The sequence below is a fragment of the Zonotrichia leucophrys genome, chromosome 3 (genome assembly GCF_028769735.1).
Source record: "Zonotrichia leucophrys gambelii isolate GWCS_2022_RI chromosome 3, RI_Zleu_2.0, whole genome shotgun sequence".
In the NCBI taxonomy this organism is placed as follows: Eukaryota; Metazoa; Chordata; class Aves; order Passeriformes; family Passerellidae; genus Zonotrichia; species Zonotrichia leucophrys.
The window spans coordinates 49,573,415-49,590,663 of record NC_088172.1 but is presented as its reverse complement, the minus strand read 5'-3'; the positions used below and the strand labels follow the sequence as shown (position 1 = coordinate 49,590,663).

Below are 17,249 nucleotides of genomic sequence, written 5' to 3'. Positions count from 1 at the left end.
ATTACTTAAACATCCCCACCGCCACTTGGTCCTAAATAATAGATGACAATAATGATAGCAATAATGCAGAATACTAGCACGTAGTTTTTGAGTATATTATTCTGTTGTGAGATTTTTTTTCCTTCTATTAATCAAAGATAAACATACCTTTATAGTCATTACAAGCCTTTGTTTTAATTAAACATTACTGCATAGTCACTGAGTATTTATTACAATTAATTAAGTTTTAGATCCAGTTAATGGATTTTCTCTTTATTTTTTAAAAGTTGGTAGGAGAACTCGGTAGAGAGAAATCACCAGCTCAACACCACAGATCAGCTCTCAGCAAGTGTCAACTGATGTAATTACACTGTTTGCTTAAAGTATTTTTACCATAAGCAGAAGAGCATCAAGTCTAAATTACTATTTTTATATATGTCTATTAATTTGAATGGGAACTCCCCTGGGGAAAATGATCATTCATTTTAAGATATTCAGGTCTCTCACTTTGACTTAAGGGAAATGTGTAAGAGAAGGGAGAAAGAAAGAAAATAAAACTTTTTTCATTATTATTTGCTTATAACGCTAGGGAAGAACTGAAAAATACAGCTTACAGATATTTTTCTCAAAGTTAATTTTCTTTTAAAACAATAGGAATATCTATCACAAGATGTTATTGTTATTTTTTATACCTCCTTTTATAACCTCTTTGGCTATACCATTTACATTTTGAAGTAGCTGTGACTCAGTTTCTTCAGTGCAAATAGATTACAAAGGCTCATGATGTTCCAGCTTACAGCTGACTTCGGCAGTAAATAAAAATCAAGAGTATCGGGACACGCCTGTGCCTTCATCATGGCTTACAGGCGGCTCAGGCCATTCTGCAGGAGAAGGAGCTTCCTCAGAGCTCTGTGACCCTGCTGTGCTGCCCACATCATTGGACTCAGTTCTGGCTCAAGGCACAATACAGGACCTTGTCTTATGGTAGAAGAGCTGGGTGTTTACATTTAAAAAATGAATAGTAAAAATGATTTTTAAATTTGAAAACATAAATTTTATAAATTGATTCATCTAACCACAAAGATGTTCCAATAGAATAGTAAAGACAGAGAGACATAACCATTAACATTAATGACAGTCTAGTTCTTCTATTGTAAAAGGTTGCTTATCCAGTTTCTTCTATCTGATTGATAAGATGTTATAAATGTCAGAAGAGTTTGTATTTTCTAGTTAAACTTGCTAGAATTGTTTATACTGAGATCAAAGATACACATGTTCCTTTTTTATATGTTCTTTCTCATATTTCTTCTAGGTAAGTTAATTAAAATATTTCTCTAAAAATTACACTAAATACTGAGCACAATAACAGCAATCTTTGAAGACTCCAAAAACTTTATCTAAAGAACACCATTTATATTTACTTGAAATTGGTGTATGTTAGGGTAATTACTGCTGAGCCTTCAGGCTAAAGGAAGTATTCTCAGCCAAATTATACAAGGGTGTGGATTAAATGAAGCATTACTCTCTGCTTGGCAGCAATGGATATAGATTGCAAAATCAGGGTGTGACGTAGTTCTGTGGTAAGTCTCTGCCAAAAGAGATTTGGCCTAAGTGTGCCCTTACTTTCTCAGTTTTGTGGATCCTAAAACAACTGAATCTAATTAATTCCTAAGTTGAGAGGTCCTGTTAACTGTTTTCACTCTGAACTTGTGTGTAATTTTGGGCTATTGAGCCATGAGACAACATGCTTGAATGAAATTTCAGTTGGTCAGAGAGAGGGAAACAGTCCTTCTGCAAAGGACTGTGCAGTCCTCTTGTCCAGCAGAAAACTCACATCAGCAAGGATGCTGTCTGTACAGCAGTAACAGGAGTGAATAAAATGGGGAAATTGATCCCTGCTTGTATTGCTCCAGTCCTTCTGTTCCTGTAATTTACAGAGGAGCTGGGAGGACAATGCAAAAACCCCAGTAGCAGCCATGGTGCACAGGAGGGAACCAGCTCCATCTCCCAAGAGGAGACCAAAGTACTTTGACTTCATTGCTGGTTTTGACAAATTAGCAAATCCTAAGTGCATTTAAAAAAAAAAAAAATCTATGTTTTAAACATACATTATCCATCCCATTTTGGTACACATGCACACTTTTTCAACTGCTTTAAAAAGCCTTTGCTAATTTTGTTGATAGATATTTATGTGTGAAGCAATTAAACTTCCATGGATTCATATGCACCTTGTCACATTTGTTGTTGAAGCACTGATTTCAGTGAGAACAAACCTCCCTGACACGATTAATTCTATCACCATAACACCTTTTAAGTTAACATTGAGTATATCTGGTCTGTAGTGTGCTCTGCAGCAGATTGTGGTACTGATGCAGTTTGGTCATTGTAGTTTGATATGGATCATGTTGATGCAGTAGAAAGTGATGCTAGAGGATGGTGGCTTGGGAAAGCATTAAGAAGGCAGAAGGCAGGTGCAGAGAAGTGAGGGCTTCTATAGGTGTGTAATTCAGACATTGCTGTTGTCACACAGTAGTTTGCTGTTATATACCTCAATGTGCTGCCTTCATCCAGATGAAATGAGAGCTTCATGAAGCCTGCATGCTCATTGTTAACTTGCTTTCTTGCTCGCTGGAGGCTGTAAGGAACAGTGACTCGTTCCTTGCTGGCCTCAAATGAAGCGTTAGAATTCTCTTAGAACTCTGCCTCTGAAAACCTGTATTTGGGTGTTTTTGGCAATCTTATGGCATGCAGTGAAGGATTGTAGAGGTTCCTTTCTCATGTTTTCCTCTTACAATTAAGGCTCAGTTTCTCCAGTTTTTACTTGCTGGCAAAGAAAAAAGATTCAAGTGACAAATAGGCAAATTCAAAAAAGCTCTGTTAGTGTCTCCCCTGCTCACTTGACCCAGGGCTCTGTTCTGGCTTGCTGGACAGTCTCTTTGCAGAAGGCTTTTACTCGACCATGTAACAGATAATATTTGACACTCTGTATCTCATCTGAAGATTGACTCCAGCATACTGCATCCCCATATGATTCAAGATTGCACATCCCCTTTTCCTGTCCTGTCAATCTCTACTCCAGCTGTCTATCTATGCTAGCTTCTGGTGCCTCATTGATTGGGGCTTTTTACAGATTAGCTGAAGGGTGTTGCAGTGGCATGTGTTGATACAGGTCTTTCTGCAATCCTTCCAGAGCCTGACTGGTCAAAGGAAGCAGTCTGCTGCAGCTAATATGCCAAATAATAACATACAGAAAATTGGAGCTTCTTTCAAAATATGTGTTGAGCATCTCTTGGTGTGACAAATTGCCTAGTGGCAATTTGAAATGGCATGAGAATTCATTCACCAACTTCTGGTTGTCACTATGCACCTACAGAGCATAAGATTCACTTTGTGAGGTGGTGTATTTTTAGGTGAAGACCTTGAATAGGTTTCATTTTCCTACTTCCTGCATCTTTGAGTTTTCATTAATGGATAATCGTATTTAAGCAGAGTTCACCTCTGTAGTGAAAAAGGATGAGCCTATCCCTAAAGTTGGGAGGGGGGCGGGGGTAGTTTGTGACTATCTCTGTACAGAGAAGGTATCCATCAGGTGTGTCACCTCTTCTGCTTGTTCAGGAGAATATAACAGAGTTACGCTTGCTGCTATTTGAAGAACTTCTGTTGTGAGCTGGGCCCTAGCTAAAACCAAGCAGGTGTTTCTTTCCTGTAAGGATTCCAAGCATATTCTTGGAATTTTTCATTTTTGAAATAATTTAAAACACAAGTTCTGAATATATATATTTATTAATTGGTGGTGACTTTTCACCTTTTGTGTCCAGCAGTTCAATCTAATACAATGTATGTTCTGCTAAATTGTATTTGCTTCTGATTTGGCTGCTTCTGCATAAAAAACAGCAACAAGAGGAGGAGAAATATAGTTGTTCTACTGTTACTTGCAAGATTTGGGGTGTAGTGCCCACCTAATGCACATCTATAGCATATCACATCAAGTGTACCTTGATAACAGTACTTCATTGGAAATTTGTTTTCCTTCTGGTACAGAACATAAAGGAAACTTCCATCTTTGTTTACTACACACACATGTAAAGGATCTTCAGCAGTTGAAAATGTGGTTTCAATTAAGACTCTTCCTGCAAATCAGCTTTTCTTACCAAAACAATTTTCAGAGTAAGTTCCAGTAATCACTCAGAGAGAACAAGGTGTGTCCAGGGTTGTCTGTATTACCATTCTTGAGTTAATAATTGGCACGCAAACGTGTGCAAAAACCATCTAGGAAGGTTTACTGAATAAGGATATTAAAGCATGTACTTTGAGATTTCCAAACTTGAGTGTTACTGGACAATTTTCTATGGTTTTCAGTTGTTTGCTCCTTTTGAAGAAGCAAATGTTTGTAACAGTTGATGATGAAGTCAGTTTGAAACAAACTCAGATATTCATAATGCATAGAAATGGGTGATTCCTTTTAGAAAAGGCTATGGAGAAGAATTTCCTGTCCTTGAATATTCAGGCCTTAATCACTTCCCTCTTACTGATGGTTATGAAAACTTGCTGCTTTTGTGTGGGTTTTGGCTTATTGGAGATGCTGTATGAGTATAGTCAGTAGGGATTTTAGTTGAAGCTGGTAGTCAGACTAGAGAGGATGGGTCATATAATTAGGCTTACATGTTAAAGTAGTTTTTAAGAGTTTGCCACTACCTATGTGATGATGTGAAAAAAACTAGTATGGTATTGTATTAGGCACTTGTATTTCATGATACTGTAAAAAATACTTGTCAAATGCTATTTCTTCATTCAGAATTTAATTTTCATTATTGTGTTTGCATCTTTAGATTTACTGTGCAAATAGTCTTGCTTGCAAATTCCTATACAAACAAGGTACTAATTCACTGGATAGGACTGTTACTTCTACTTTCTCGCTGGCCACTGAGAGAAAAGTTTTACTGTTTCTAATCCCAGCTGTAGCATTTTGTGTTCCTGATTGAACCTTGTAGAGAATTCCGTTCCCTCCAGGATAATCCAGAGTTTTAGAAATATGGTCTTAGCCTAAAGCTGGGCACAGCCACTCTTTATGAATCTGCCTATCTTGATTTGCCTTCTTTTACCTCACCTCTGATCAGGTACTGCTGTTGTAAATTAAAGGTAGTATTGCCTCCTAATTATGTTCAATGCAAACATTTTCCGTACTTTTTTTTTTTTTCACGTTCCCCATCTACGACCCAAACATTCTAAAAATCCACTGCTGTAAAAGCAGTAACAGGTTGCTGTTGCATTCTAAAAAACTTTGCAAACCTTGTAGGTAAAGGAAACTGAAAAATCAATGTAATTTAAATCTGTGCCCAGTTGGATCTCTAGTGTGTTGCTTTAATGTTGGACATAACATTTCAGTATATTTTACTCTGTAACATATGATACCAATATTAGTCTTAAGTGCTTTTTCATATGTTATTTACAAGGAACTATATTCAGATTTTTGTTACCAAAGTGGTTGCAGGCCATTATTTTATTTTCCTATACAATTGGATACTAATTAGAAAGGGCTTTCTTATTAATACATGTTCTAATCACTGATACGTAGAAAAACCTTCTAAAAGTAGTTTATTAATAAATTTTCTGAAAACTCAAAAAAGTGTGTGTATGGGAAAATTCTCTTGGAGTAGCTTGGTTTCACCACACACATATTTCCATGAAATATCTGACTAATCTAATTTCTGAACTACAAAATGGAAAGTAAACTTGGGGGTGTATTTTAAAGACATGATCTATTTCTGAATATAGAAGTATGTTTGCTGTGAACTTTTTTCCTTACTCTTGACTTGAGGCAAAATTTAAAATCTTACGTAATGCTTTCCTGATACAGTGTTTGCCAATGGTCTTGCATTTTTTCAGGTTTGATAATGTATGAATTGTTTGGCTATTTCATAGAATTTTCTGGTAGCACTTTGTCAGAATTAATACTCAGTACTGGCTGAAAGTGCTGATGTCATAGAGAAAGTAGTGGCTATTCTGGTCATGATACAGACCTGAAATATCAAGCTGACTTATTTTTTCCAGCATATTGCACATGATGTTGGTGATACTATTTTACCTTGAATGTAAATGTTAGGAAAATGCTACATAAGCATTTACAAGATTTGAAATTTTTTGTAGATTTTTTTCCAGTCAAGATGTGATTTGACGTTGTGAGGCTTACTGGGTAATATAGAAATTCAGTAGTTTATGCAGTAACTGGTTGTTTTTACTTAGCTAACAAGACTTTGCATTGCAAAAATGTGTTAATGGCTAATTTTGAAAGATATTTGTGGTATCCGAAGTATATTTTCTTACAGCTTTCCACTTGTAGAATGGCAAACTAATTTAAGTAACTCTTAGTAACTAGTCATTGCTGAATTCCTGTTGTGGGAAGAGCCATGTGAAAAAATTACTTTGTTTTCCTTCCTTGCATAATTTTCATTCTTTTTCTTTTATCTGTAGTTAAGTGTGTTTTTTTAAGGACACAAGTAGAGTTATGAGGTGATAAGATACTTGATTTTGAGAGTTGCAGATAGAGTTAAATTCTATTTAACTGTATGCAGATAGATTTAAATTCTTTTTAACTGTATTAATAAATAAAATTAAACTGTTCTACATATTTTTAGAAAGCAATAATAATAATAAAGCCTGCTTAAGAGCTCCATTTCCTCTGATTCAGGGAGGGTAATTTAAAGTAATTTAAAGAGGCAAAAATATTATTAAGCCCAAAAGTGAAGGTTGCTACTTCAGTGTTGGGCATCTACAACTCCAAGGGACTGCAGTTTTTATATTTTGTGAAGTATTTTTTGATAGGGAGCACCACAAACTACATGTAATAGAATGCAAAATAAGTTTCTTTTCTATTTAGTTATAGATTGTTTGCTTTTAAATAGTCCAGGTGAGCTTAGCAAAACTAATAATGACTTTCTCAGGGTATCTGCAGCACTAGAAGAAAAATAACTCTTATTAATACAAAGAATGCGTCATAGTCTGCATTTTCCTTACATCTTTTTTATCTGCTATCTAAAGCTTGTAAATTATGCTGCCAATCTGATTTCACAAAGCTGATGTTATCTCTGGAGGCTTATTGATGTTTGCTGTAGAATCACCTTCTGTTCTCCAAGTTGTAGAAAGAAACAACTGGATACTATAACTTATGCTCATTTTCAGTGATATCTACTGCCATTGTGATGTAATGTTAGAAGTTGTCATAAATTAGCACATTCCTGATTAGCATGAATTCAATAAATGTTCTTTACTTCAAAAGAATACTTGGGACACGTGCTACTACTTGCATTGTTTATATATGGTACTGTAGAAACTTAACATTTGCAAGAAAAATGTAAGATGATGGTTTGATAAGATTACTCAGAAATAATTAGGTGGGTGTGTAGGCTGCTAAATGTATTTGATTTTAATCTCTAATTAAAAAGTTGGATTTTTTAATTGTTTTTGTGATGCAATAGTTTTTACTTCGTTATGCCTTTTGTAAATAGGGGCCAAATTCAGCCTTTTCATTGTGCCTAGGTACAGAATAAATGTTTTCCAATGAAACCCAAAGCCAGTGACAGATTATCTCTATAGTCCTCCTCGTGGAGGATTATTCTCAGAGCAAACACATGTATGTGCTCTTGTATACCTTGAACCAGGAATGAAAATGATGGCTAACCTTGAATGAATATCTCTATGCATTCTTTTGGCTGATGGGAGATATAATTATGTTGTGGGATCTGGCACTGCCAGAAGCACAGTGTTTTCATGTGAGTGCTGTCTGATTCTGAGGTCTCTTATATGAGGATTGGAATTGGTTGATGTTACAGCAAAGGTATCTCTCTGTGGATCTACAGGTGTGAATTTAAGCCTTGCTCTGTTCCACTGCTCCAGTGTTTACTTAACTCTGCTGCAAGGACAAACTACCTGGTCACTTGGGCTGTGGAATCAAACAACCAGATGCATTAGCTAGAGATAACTGCCTCAATCCTTAGATAAGGAAGTTACTGTGTTAAGGCGTACTAGAGGAGTTGTGTCTCTCACTTCAGGAAAACTGTGACTTGCTCATGGTTTGGGAATCCAGGGTTCTGCTAGTAGCTGAGGTATCCACTGGGAAATCACATGCTGTGTTTAAAAAAGCTGCAGCACAATATATGGAGCTGAATGGTCCTGAATTGTGCAACTCCCTAGAGGTTTTTTTTCCGAGATAACTCTTTTTCATACCAGTATTTAGTAAACAGTTGATTGAAAAGGTAACCATTACTTACTTTTTCACTGAAAGTGTATCCTTCTGTACAGACTTTTCTATACAGTGTAATATTTTGAATGGCAAACAAAGCTTGATCTATTGAGATAATTTCCCAATATTATTTTGTTTGTTTTCAAGTTTTCATTGTATTAATAGAGATGGGGAAGGGAAACAAAAATAAGTCATGCTTTTCCACCTATCAGCCCAGCTCTTTCAGCTGAGTGTGGAGAGGGTAAGGTGGGGTGGATCTGGGTTTTTTTTATGCCTGCCATCTAGGTCAATCTCCACTAAGTGGAGGAATGACGTCTGACAGCAGTAGAGCTGCCAGAGATTTCTTGTCTCTCTTTTTACTGAAGTGTAATAGCATGTAAACAGCTCTCATATCCATTGGGCAAAATAAATAAGCAGATGTTTCTCTATATAACTTAGAAAAAGTGAGACAGTAAAGAGAGAGGGATTCCATTTGTCCTATAGATTTTGGGTTTTGGTTTTAAGTGAATAGATTTAGTTTAATAAACTGGAACCCCACTTAGAAAATGAGAATGACATTGAGGATATAGTTCAACTTTTTCCAGATGCTTTGATAGAATAAAAAGGTGTAGAAGAGACAAGGAGAGTGGTAGTAATGGCATGGGGTGACGCTGGGTAGACTTCTGTCAGTGCAGAATACTCTGCAAGAATCTTATGAGTGTTCATAGAAGGCCTTTGCATTCAGTAATGTTGCCATCACAAACACCTTTGTATATACAGCACATGAGAGCTGCTTGTTTTAAGCACCTGCATTTTAAGTGGTTTGCAAGATCACAGAATCACAGCATTGTTTAGGTTGGAAAAGGCCTACAACATCACTGAGTTCAAGCTTTACCAAGGGTCACCTTGTTAACTAGACCATGGCACTAAGTGTCACATCCAGTAGTTTCTTGAACACTTCCAGGGATGGTGACTCCACCACCTCCCTGGACAACCCATTCTATAACTTAACAGCCCCTTTCACGAGGAAATTCTTCCTGATGTCTAACTTGAGCCTCCCTTAATGCAGTTTGAGATAATTTCTTCATGTCCTGTCACTATGATGCAGATTAAACCTCACTAAACCAGTTTTCAATACAGTTTGGTCCTATCACTTCTGCTGTTCAGTCTGGAATATCTTCAAAATCATAGGTGCTAGACTAAATTATGGAGAGCAGAGTTGGAAGTGGATTTTCACCTAAAGCAATGGATATTGGTGAAACATCTGCTTTGCTGGTAAAATGAAAAGGTATGCTTGTGTTAAGTAGGTGCTCCTTTCATTTTGTGTGAACTGCATCTGAAAAAGTTTGTGGTGGGTTTTAAATGTAGTTGTGATCATGTGTTTAAATAAAGGAAAAGAGGTTCTTACCCAATATATAAACAATCTTTTTATAGAATGAATTCTATATTATATAATGTTCTATATATTTAATACTATATTTATATTATATTTGATCTATTAGAGTATAATTGGTTTGAGGATAAAGTCTGTGAGGGAAGATTAATATATATTTAGGTCATTACAAAATTATCTTCATTCCCTACATTATACATAGTTTGGAAAATGAAATTTCAGAAATAGCTGAAAGCTTTTACTTTATTAACCTCAAAACTTTCCTTTGAAACCTATGGAACCTAAAGTAGAGGTTATATTGCACACTAAAAGATCCTTTGGTCACAAAGGCCTTACTTTTGGTCATACTACACTAGGTGACTGTGCTGAGAACATAATTCTCGTTACTGGAAACAGTTTTAAAGTCTCAGAAGATGAGTAGGAAGAGGAATGAGCTGATCTACACATATTCATCTCATTTCTGACTTGACCTTTTTCCCATTGTTTGTTATTTAATTTGGTTTATTTTAACTGCACTGAGTTGCAAGAGACCATGATATAATTCATAAAAATGTCTGCAATAAGAAATACCATTTCCTAGAGGCATTGTTTATTTTCATGTCTTCCAGGATTTTTTGTGGGTTTTGAGACATTAGCAATTATTATAAACCTAAATAAACTCAATTAAAAACAGAATAGTGTGTGACTAGAGTAGGTAAGATTTTTTTCTCTCTCTCTGCATGCTTTAGAGGTGTTTGTCACGGAAATGTCTGAATATTAACATAGTTCAGTTTTCTTAGATATATATTTGTCCTTTGCTCTGTGATTTTCTGGGAATTTTCCAGGGTGAACTTTTGAATGATTTCATTAGCTATAGATTCTATGTGACTGGAAGCCTTAGAGGTTTATTATGCTCCCATGCCTTTAGTAATTACAAAATTAATTTCTTAAGAACATTTCCGAAAGTGAGAAAAGGCCTTCTTTTGAAAAGTTCATTAAAATGGGAGTTCTTCTGTAACAAATGTTTTCCTGGCCTTTTTCAAAATAGCATTTTTTCACAAAAACTTTTCACATTGGGTGATTATAGACAGTCCAGTAGGGTAAAAGTGGAATTATGTGACTGCTTAGAAAGACTTTTTCCCTCTTCTGCTTCTCATGCTATTAGTTTAAAACGAAATCACTAAAGATGCTGTTATTTTAAAGGAAGTGTTCTTAATTATTGCAAGTTCTATTCAGAGGCTGCTGTCATATCAATTTCTATATAGGTCAAGTCTATTTGGTAGTGAACTCATCTACTTTGTGCATTTCAGTCCAACTACTTAGAATTTGATCACCTCACACTGATGTGAGGTGATCTAGAGCAGAGAGTAGCTTTTCAGTGAAAGCATGCAATAAGACTGAGACTTGGTATTACAGACACATTTTGGACAGGACAACTTCTGTCTTCTTTCCTCTTAGGCTGCCATCATACTGGCAAATAAATTGCCAGAAGTGACCAAGGGGAACTGAGGATACACTTTCAGTTCTCTGTTCAAATTGTATAGGAAGCTACCGCGGTTTCAGACTCCTCTCAAGGCAGACAGGTACACTGTTTTTCAAACCAGTTCTTTGATAGGCTTGTGCCATAATTGTAACAATAGGGTTATGTGGACCCTAAAGAAGAGATGTCCTGCTGTTAAATTGCATTGATGTGAAAATTCTGATAATTTGAGGTGAAGCATTAGCATCTATTGTTTTGAGATGCCTGATTTGCAGCTAGACATTAGCACTATGTTCTTGTAGAAGTAGTATGATCTTCTCCTGTGAAATTCCATGTAAAGGAAACCACTGAAGAATCAATGCAGAGTAAGATGAAATGCAGTTATTCAGATATTGATACTTTCATTGGGAAGATTATCTTCTCAAGATGTGTATGTTTTAAATGGGAAGACAGCAGATAAGAAAAAAGATTGTTGGAGAGCACAAGTGAAGCATCTGCATCAATAAAAATGCTTCTCCATTAGTGATTCTGAGGCAACCTTAAGATAGGACAGTCCAGATTACCCTGGGTGTTGGGGCTGTTTTGGCCTTGACCTTACAAAGAATTTATTGACCTTTCCATGAGCTCAGACTAAGCGAGAGTCCCAGCAGGTCACAGTGTGCTGTAAACTTAATTTTTAGATCAAGAGGAAATGTCCTTCTGGAATGCAGACCTCAGTGTCAATATAGTAGTTAAAAAGCATGTACTGCCTGGATGGGAGAGAACCAAAGCAAGCACTCTGAGGCTGTTAGTCACACCTGCTTGATGTCATTTACATGCTTCATCAAGCATGGAACCATATCAACCCCATAGCTGTGGAACATTGCTTTAAAATTCTACTGCTTCATTTGGGGAAGAAGGGATGGATATTCCCTTGCTGACTGAATGGAGCTTGTTTTGTGAATGAGGAAGATGTGACCAGGGTTTTTTTGTTGGTTTGGGTTTGTTTTGTTTGCTTGGCAGTTTTTAATATGACCATTTTGAATGTAGGGGCTACAAAAATGGATGCTTGATAATTAAAAAAAAGTAAGAGATAGCCCTAAAGTCTACTTTGGAGTAAGCAATAGGCATGATCATAGAATATTTGTGCCCAGGTGTGCTGTGGTCTGTTTATACCTCAAGCAAAGTAATAAGAATTTTCTATTTGTTTTGTCTCTAGTAATGGAAAACACTGAGTCTGAACCAGTGCCAGCTTCTAGAATTCCATACAGTGCTCCTTATATCTTTGAGTAACACATCTGTCTGTCCTACACTTGCAGCATAGCAGGTCTGTGCTGCCCTTTATTGGGGCTGAATTGGGAATATCAGTCTAACCATACAGTTTTCACCTGATAAACAACCGAATATAGAGGCTGCACAGCAGTACTGACGTGCATAAGCATACAATCCAGGAGCACTTGGAAGTAATGCATGTTTGCCTTAGAAAAATGTGAAGGTCAATGATGTTACAGATAAAAATGCAGATTAATGTTGTTTTTAATTAAAACTTGAGTATTTTTCCAGACAAACAATTGTTTTTATCAAATATTTTATATATCTTTTATCTTAATATGGGTTTGTGTGAGTTGGCACAACACTCCAGTGCTCAGATTGTCTGTCTAAAAAAACATTTATCATGCAGACATTTTATTGATTTTCAGTTTGTTTGTTTTTTGTTCAAAGACTTGATACAACATGTGTATGTGATAGTATATCCATATGTAGTATCAGCTATGGTTTTCTGACTTGGAGAGTGTGCAGATAACAATATTAATAGGAGTAATATCCCCACTGAGTTTTGGTTAGTGCCGAACAAATGTTTTAGCAAACAGCTTGTTTGAAAAAACGTTGCCTTCAGGACTACTGTCATTAAGTATGGGTTAAATTCAGAAAATGGTTTACATTCTCATCTCATTCTTCTCCTTAAAAGAGATGGGAAAAAGTATTAAGAACAAAGTAAGCCTTTCAAAATAAAGTATTTCAGAATTTATACAAGATTTTCCCAAATTATTAAGATAAAGATGTTTTAATTCATGCATGAACCTGAATAATCCATTATTGCACATATTTAGTATTTCTCACAAGTACATTAGTCACATGCAGATTTGCAGGAGCATGGTTTAGCTATCATTATTTGAGCTTGCAGCTTTTATTCTAGTTAGAAATATCTAAATATCTTAATGATTAAACATTTATGAGTAAATCTCCTGTGAAAGTCAAAACCACTAGGCTTTAGAAAATATACTGTAGGTGGAGTTGTGCAAGTTTCCTTGTGGAGCTCTGCCACTACATGGGAATCTGAATCTGAAAAGTCCCCTTTATTCAGACACTAGACTCCTCAAAAGCAGGTTTTTGGTGTGGCAAATGAAAATGAGTTTTCAGAACTTATTTTTCTTTAAAAACAAAATTTGTTTCAAAGCTAGTGTCTCACAGAGAAAATCCAGTGAGCTTAACTCTGTGTTGCCTGGCATTTCTGTACTTGAGAAACTATTCTCCAGTGAAGCGGCAGCATTTTTCACTGTCATGTTCAACGATTTTCCGATTTTTTTGTATCTTTTCTTTTTAAGATGTTTTCTTAAGTATACAGCTGAGGAGACCAATAACAAAAAGATAAATCCATAGATGATGAAAGGATTTTCCTGAGCTTAGTAGTTAACATAATAGTCTGAAAAGAAAAGAATTTACAAGTACTTGTTCAAGTGTGCTATGTAGAGAGTGAATAAAATAAACAGCAAGATGTGTTGTGATAGGAACTCAGATGATCAAAGGGAAACACTGAATAGGAATAGTTATTCTTTCAGATAAAATAAGGAAGTAATTCCTTTGTGAGTTTTTGTGATCATTTCTGTTGGAAAACTTTGTATGCATTACTTGGAATTTCAATGAAGAGAAAAGCAATACAGCCTAGATAATAGTGTCAGCTTTGAGCACGAGGTGGCATGTGGACATAGCTTGAGCTACTTCTCCAAATCATTTGAATGGAAATATTGGATTAGTTAACCTTGTGTCAGGTCTGTTAGTTAAATAAACCCTCCAACTGTTCCTGACTGAAGGATGCATAGTTGTGATTGAAAGATGCTGCTGCTTTTCATTAGAATTTTGTCAAACACACCCTGCTAACATAATGATTTTAAAATAAAATGGTTTATTCGATGGAAAAGGATAACAAGCAGAAAATTCACAGCCTTTTCTTTTCACAGGGTGCTTCAGCCCAGTAGGAAATCCTCTTAGTCGAACACTATTGGGTAGACTACAGAAGGTAAGGAATTCTCTCTTTGCATTTTTTTTAAATTGATGTTTAACTATCAAATGTCACTATTCACAAGTTCTCTCTCTTGTAGAGAGGCTTTTTTTTTTATCCCGTCTTTATCCAAAAGAGGAGTCTTCAAACCAATTGTCTACATGGCCAAATTAGCTTATGCTGTGACCAGCTGGTAGTGAGATCAGATATCTGCAAATCAAAAGCTTTATATTTTTTCATTACTTAAAATTTGTTGTTTAGAAATAAATAAATAAGATCACACTCATATGGTTTTTATTTTTTACTAAAAAACAGGCATTGATGAGTAGCTGAGACAAAAGCAAAGACAATAACTTGGAATTAAATTCTCATTGCAGCACCATGTTTTCATTGTTTACTCATACTTCATCTTTTTGTAACAAGTTAAATCACAGCTATCCTCTGTTTACTCCATTGCTTATCTCTTAAATATTGATTGTAAGCTACTCCTAATTATATTCGTTATTTCATTTATTTCTGGTTTCCTGATCACCATAATAAAAATCCAACAGAATCTGTAAATGCCAATAATTGCAACTATACATTTGATGAACCTGTATTAAACACAAAATGTAGGGAGAAACTAGTGAAGAAAGAAGCAGTGGTGCTTCTGAATACTGAGTGCATTTGTGTCTCCCTGAAGCTGGGTCTGTTGTACTGGAGATGTTAATCCTCCTACTCCCATGGACAGAATGGCATGGTTTAATATTCTGTTGTAATTGCACTAACTTTAATTCTTGAGAGAAATTTAAAAATGGACATAAATTACCTTGGGTTATTTATATCTCTTTTACAATTTCAGTTTGGGGTTTGGTTTGGATTGCTTTAGGATTGTTTGGATGTACCTATTTTGAGAGAATCTGTTGAGATAGTTGTGGAAGGCTTAGATACACAGGATTCACCCAGAAATTTTGAAAGCATGGTTTTACATTGGTGTTATGTTAATTGTTAAATGATTCCTGTTCTCCTGTTTTCAAATATTTAGCCATCATATCTAATTTTTTAGGGAAAAATATATATTGTTCAACCAGTAATGTAGTGTTCTCCATCACAGCAGGCTTGATAAACTTTTGCAGGACCAACTGTTTTGTGAAATGCTAGGTAGCAGCTAATTTAAAATACTTTTATTTGAGAGGGCTTAATTAAGGTTTTGAATATATTTTTTACTTCTTCTATTATAAACACATTAATATATATATAAATGCAGGTTAACTAAGTAATTAAAATAAAAAACTAGCATTTTTAGAAATGGTGAAATAGCTGAGGAGGTTTTGAATAATTTCAGGAGTTGGGGTATTTAACATGTTTTTGAATTGGTCTTTTTCTATTTTTTTCTTTTCTGTCTTTTTTTTTTGTAATCCTTGTAGGTTTTTCTGCAGCAGCGATGTTTGCATTTCTGATTTCTGTTTGTACATTGCAGGTATTTATAAAGTGCAGCCTGATGCAGTTTTGGTCCTTTCTTCCTCTAGGCAAATTATAGATTCCCATGCTTATTAAATATTGAAAGGCTGTAATCAAATCTGGATTGTAGTTATCTGAAGCCTAAGAAAGTAACTTTACAGTGTCTATGGACACATTAGTTATGACTGAAGAAGAATTTATCATTCTTGCCAATTGATAGTTCTAGCATGATTTTAATTTAGCTATTAATACCTAGTATTTGTATTTCTGTTTCCCATAGACTAAATTTGTACTTAGTTGTCCTGAGCTAGGACCAGAGAGTGAGAACAAAATACAAAAGTGCTAGCAGTATCCAGCTGTTTTCTTCTTACTTTCTTCTTTCTTCTTACTTCTTCTTTCTTCTTCATCTTACATAGCATTTAATTTAAAACTTCACTTAGTAAAGAGTAAAGAGATTGCATAGTGTTCTTAGGGGAGGAGACAATTAAGTAAATCTGTGACCTTTAGGATATTAAGGAAAAGGACAATGGAGCAGCGGTAAAATCTCAGATTTATTCTGTAGAATTTTCAAATGTTTTGCATATTAACTTTTAAGCCAACCAAGGGTTTTCAATCAGGCTCTAAAAGTTAATTTCTTATTCTTTCTCCTTTAAAAAAAAACTAATCAAGAAACCACCAAAAACCAAAAGCAGCAACAAAAGAAATGTGCTAAAGGTAACAGCCTCAGAATGTTGGCTATTACACACTGAGGCTCAGATTTACTGGACACACAAGAGAAGCTGTAACACACATTCCTTGTGTTTTTCTGGAGTGTTTGCATGAGTAATATTCCCAGTTTCTCTTGCACTGTGTTGGCAGGTGTGGGGAGGTGGAGTGGAGGGAAGCAGTGCTAGTGGGAAGCATCCAGGCAATAGATGTTTGTCCTTCTTCATTTCCCTGAGTCTGTCACTGATGGGAAAAGGAGGAAGCATGACTTTGGCCATGTGTGCATAGTGGGGTTCAACCCAGTATGTGTCGGGTCTGCCTAAAATTAATCTTAGAAAAGCTTATTTTCCATGTGCTACTATTAAGAGTTAATGGCTAATTAGAGGTTGAATTTAGTCTGTATGTTTATTCTGTTACAGTGAAGAATATGTTTACATATAAGGAAGAAGCATATGAAACTATATGAATAGTTTTTTTCTTTAAATTTTGATATTGTGATAATTGAAGTATATTGGTTCAGTACTGGAAATGAAATCCTGATGTTTTTACAGAAAAGGCAGCAATGAGATATCACTTGTTGTTTCTCAGTGCTCCTTCTCCTAAGGGAATGAGCACTATCTAATGCCCAAATTCTGTATACATGCCACTGTACATCTGCATCAAAAAGCAAAAGCTCCATTTGAGCAATCACTGAAACTGACCCATTAAAAAGTAGTCATAAACATTTTAATTAGGGCTATTATCAGGAATCTATAAAACTTGGTACAACAATGTATCAGGTTACTCTCACATGCAA

At 35.5% G+C, this 17,249-nt stretch overlaps 1 protein-coding gene across 3 annotated transcripts in view; it reads left to right on the top strand.

Moving 5' to 3' along the window:
* The window catches only part of AHI1 (Abelson helper integration site 1), an 84,627-nt gene that overhangs the window by 45,114 nt on the left and 22,264 nt on the right, over positions 1-17,249 (top strand). For all 3 annotated transcript variants that reach the window (XM_064708110.1, XM_064708111.1, XM_064708112.1), the window contains one exon: positions 14,268-14,326. In XM_064708110.1, the coding sequence (XP_064564180.1) occupies positions 14,268-14,326 (59 nt within the window). The remainder of the gene's footprint in view (positions 1-14,267; positions 14,327-17,249) is intronic.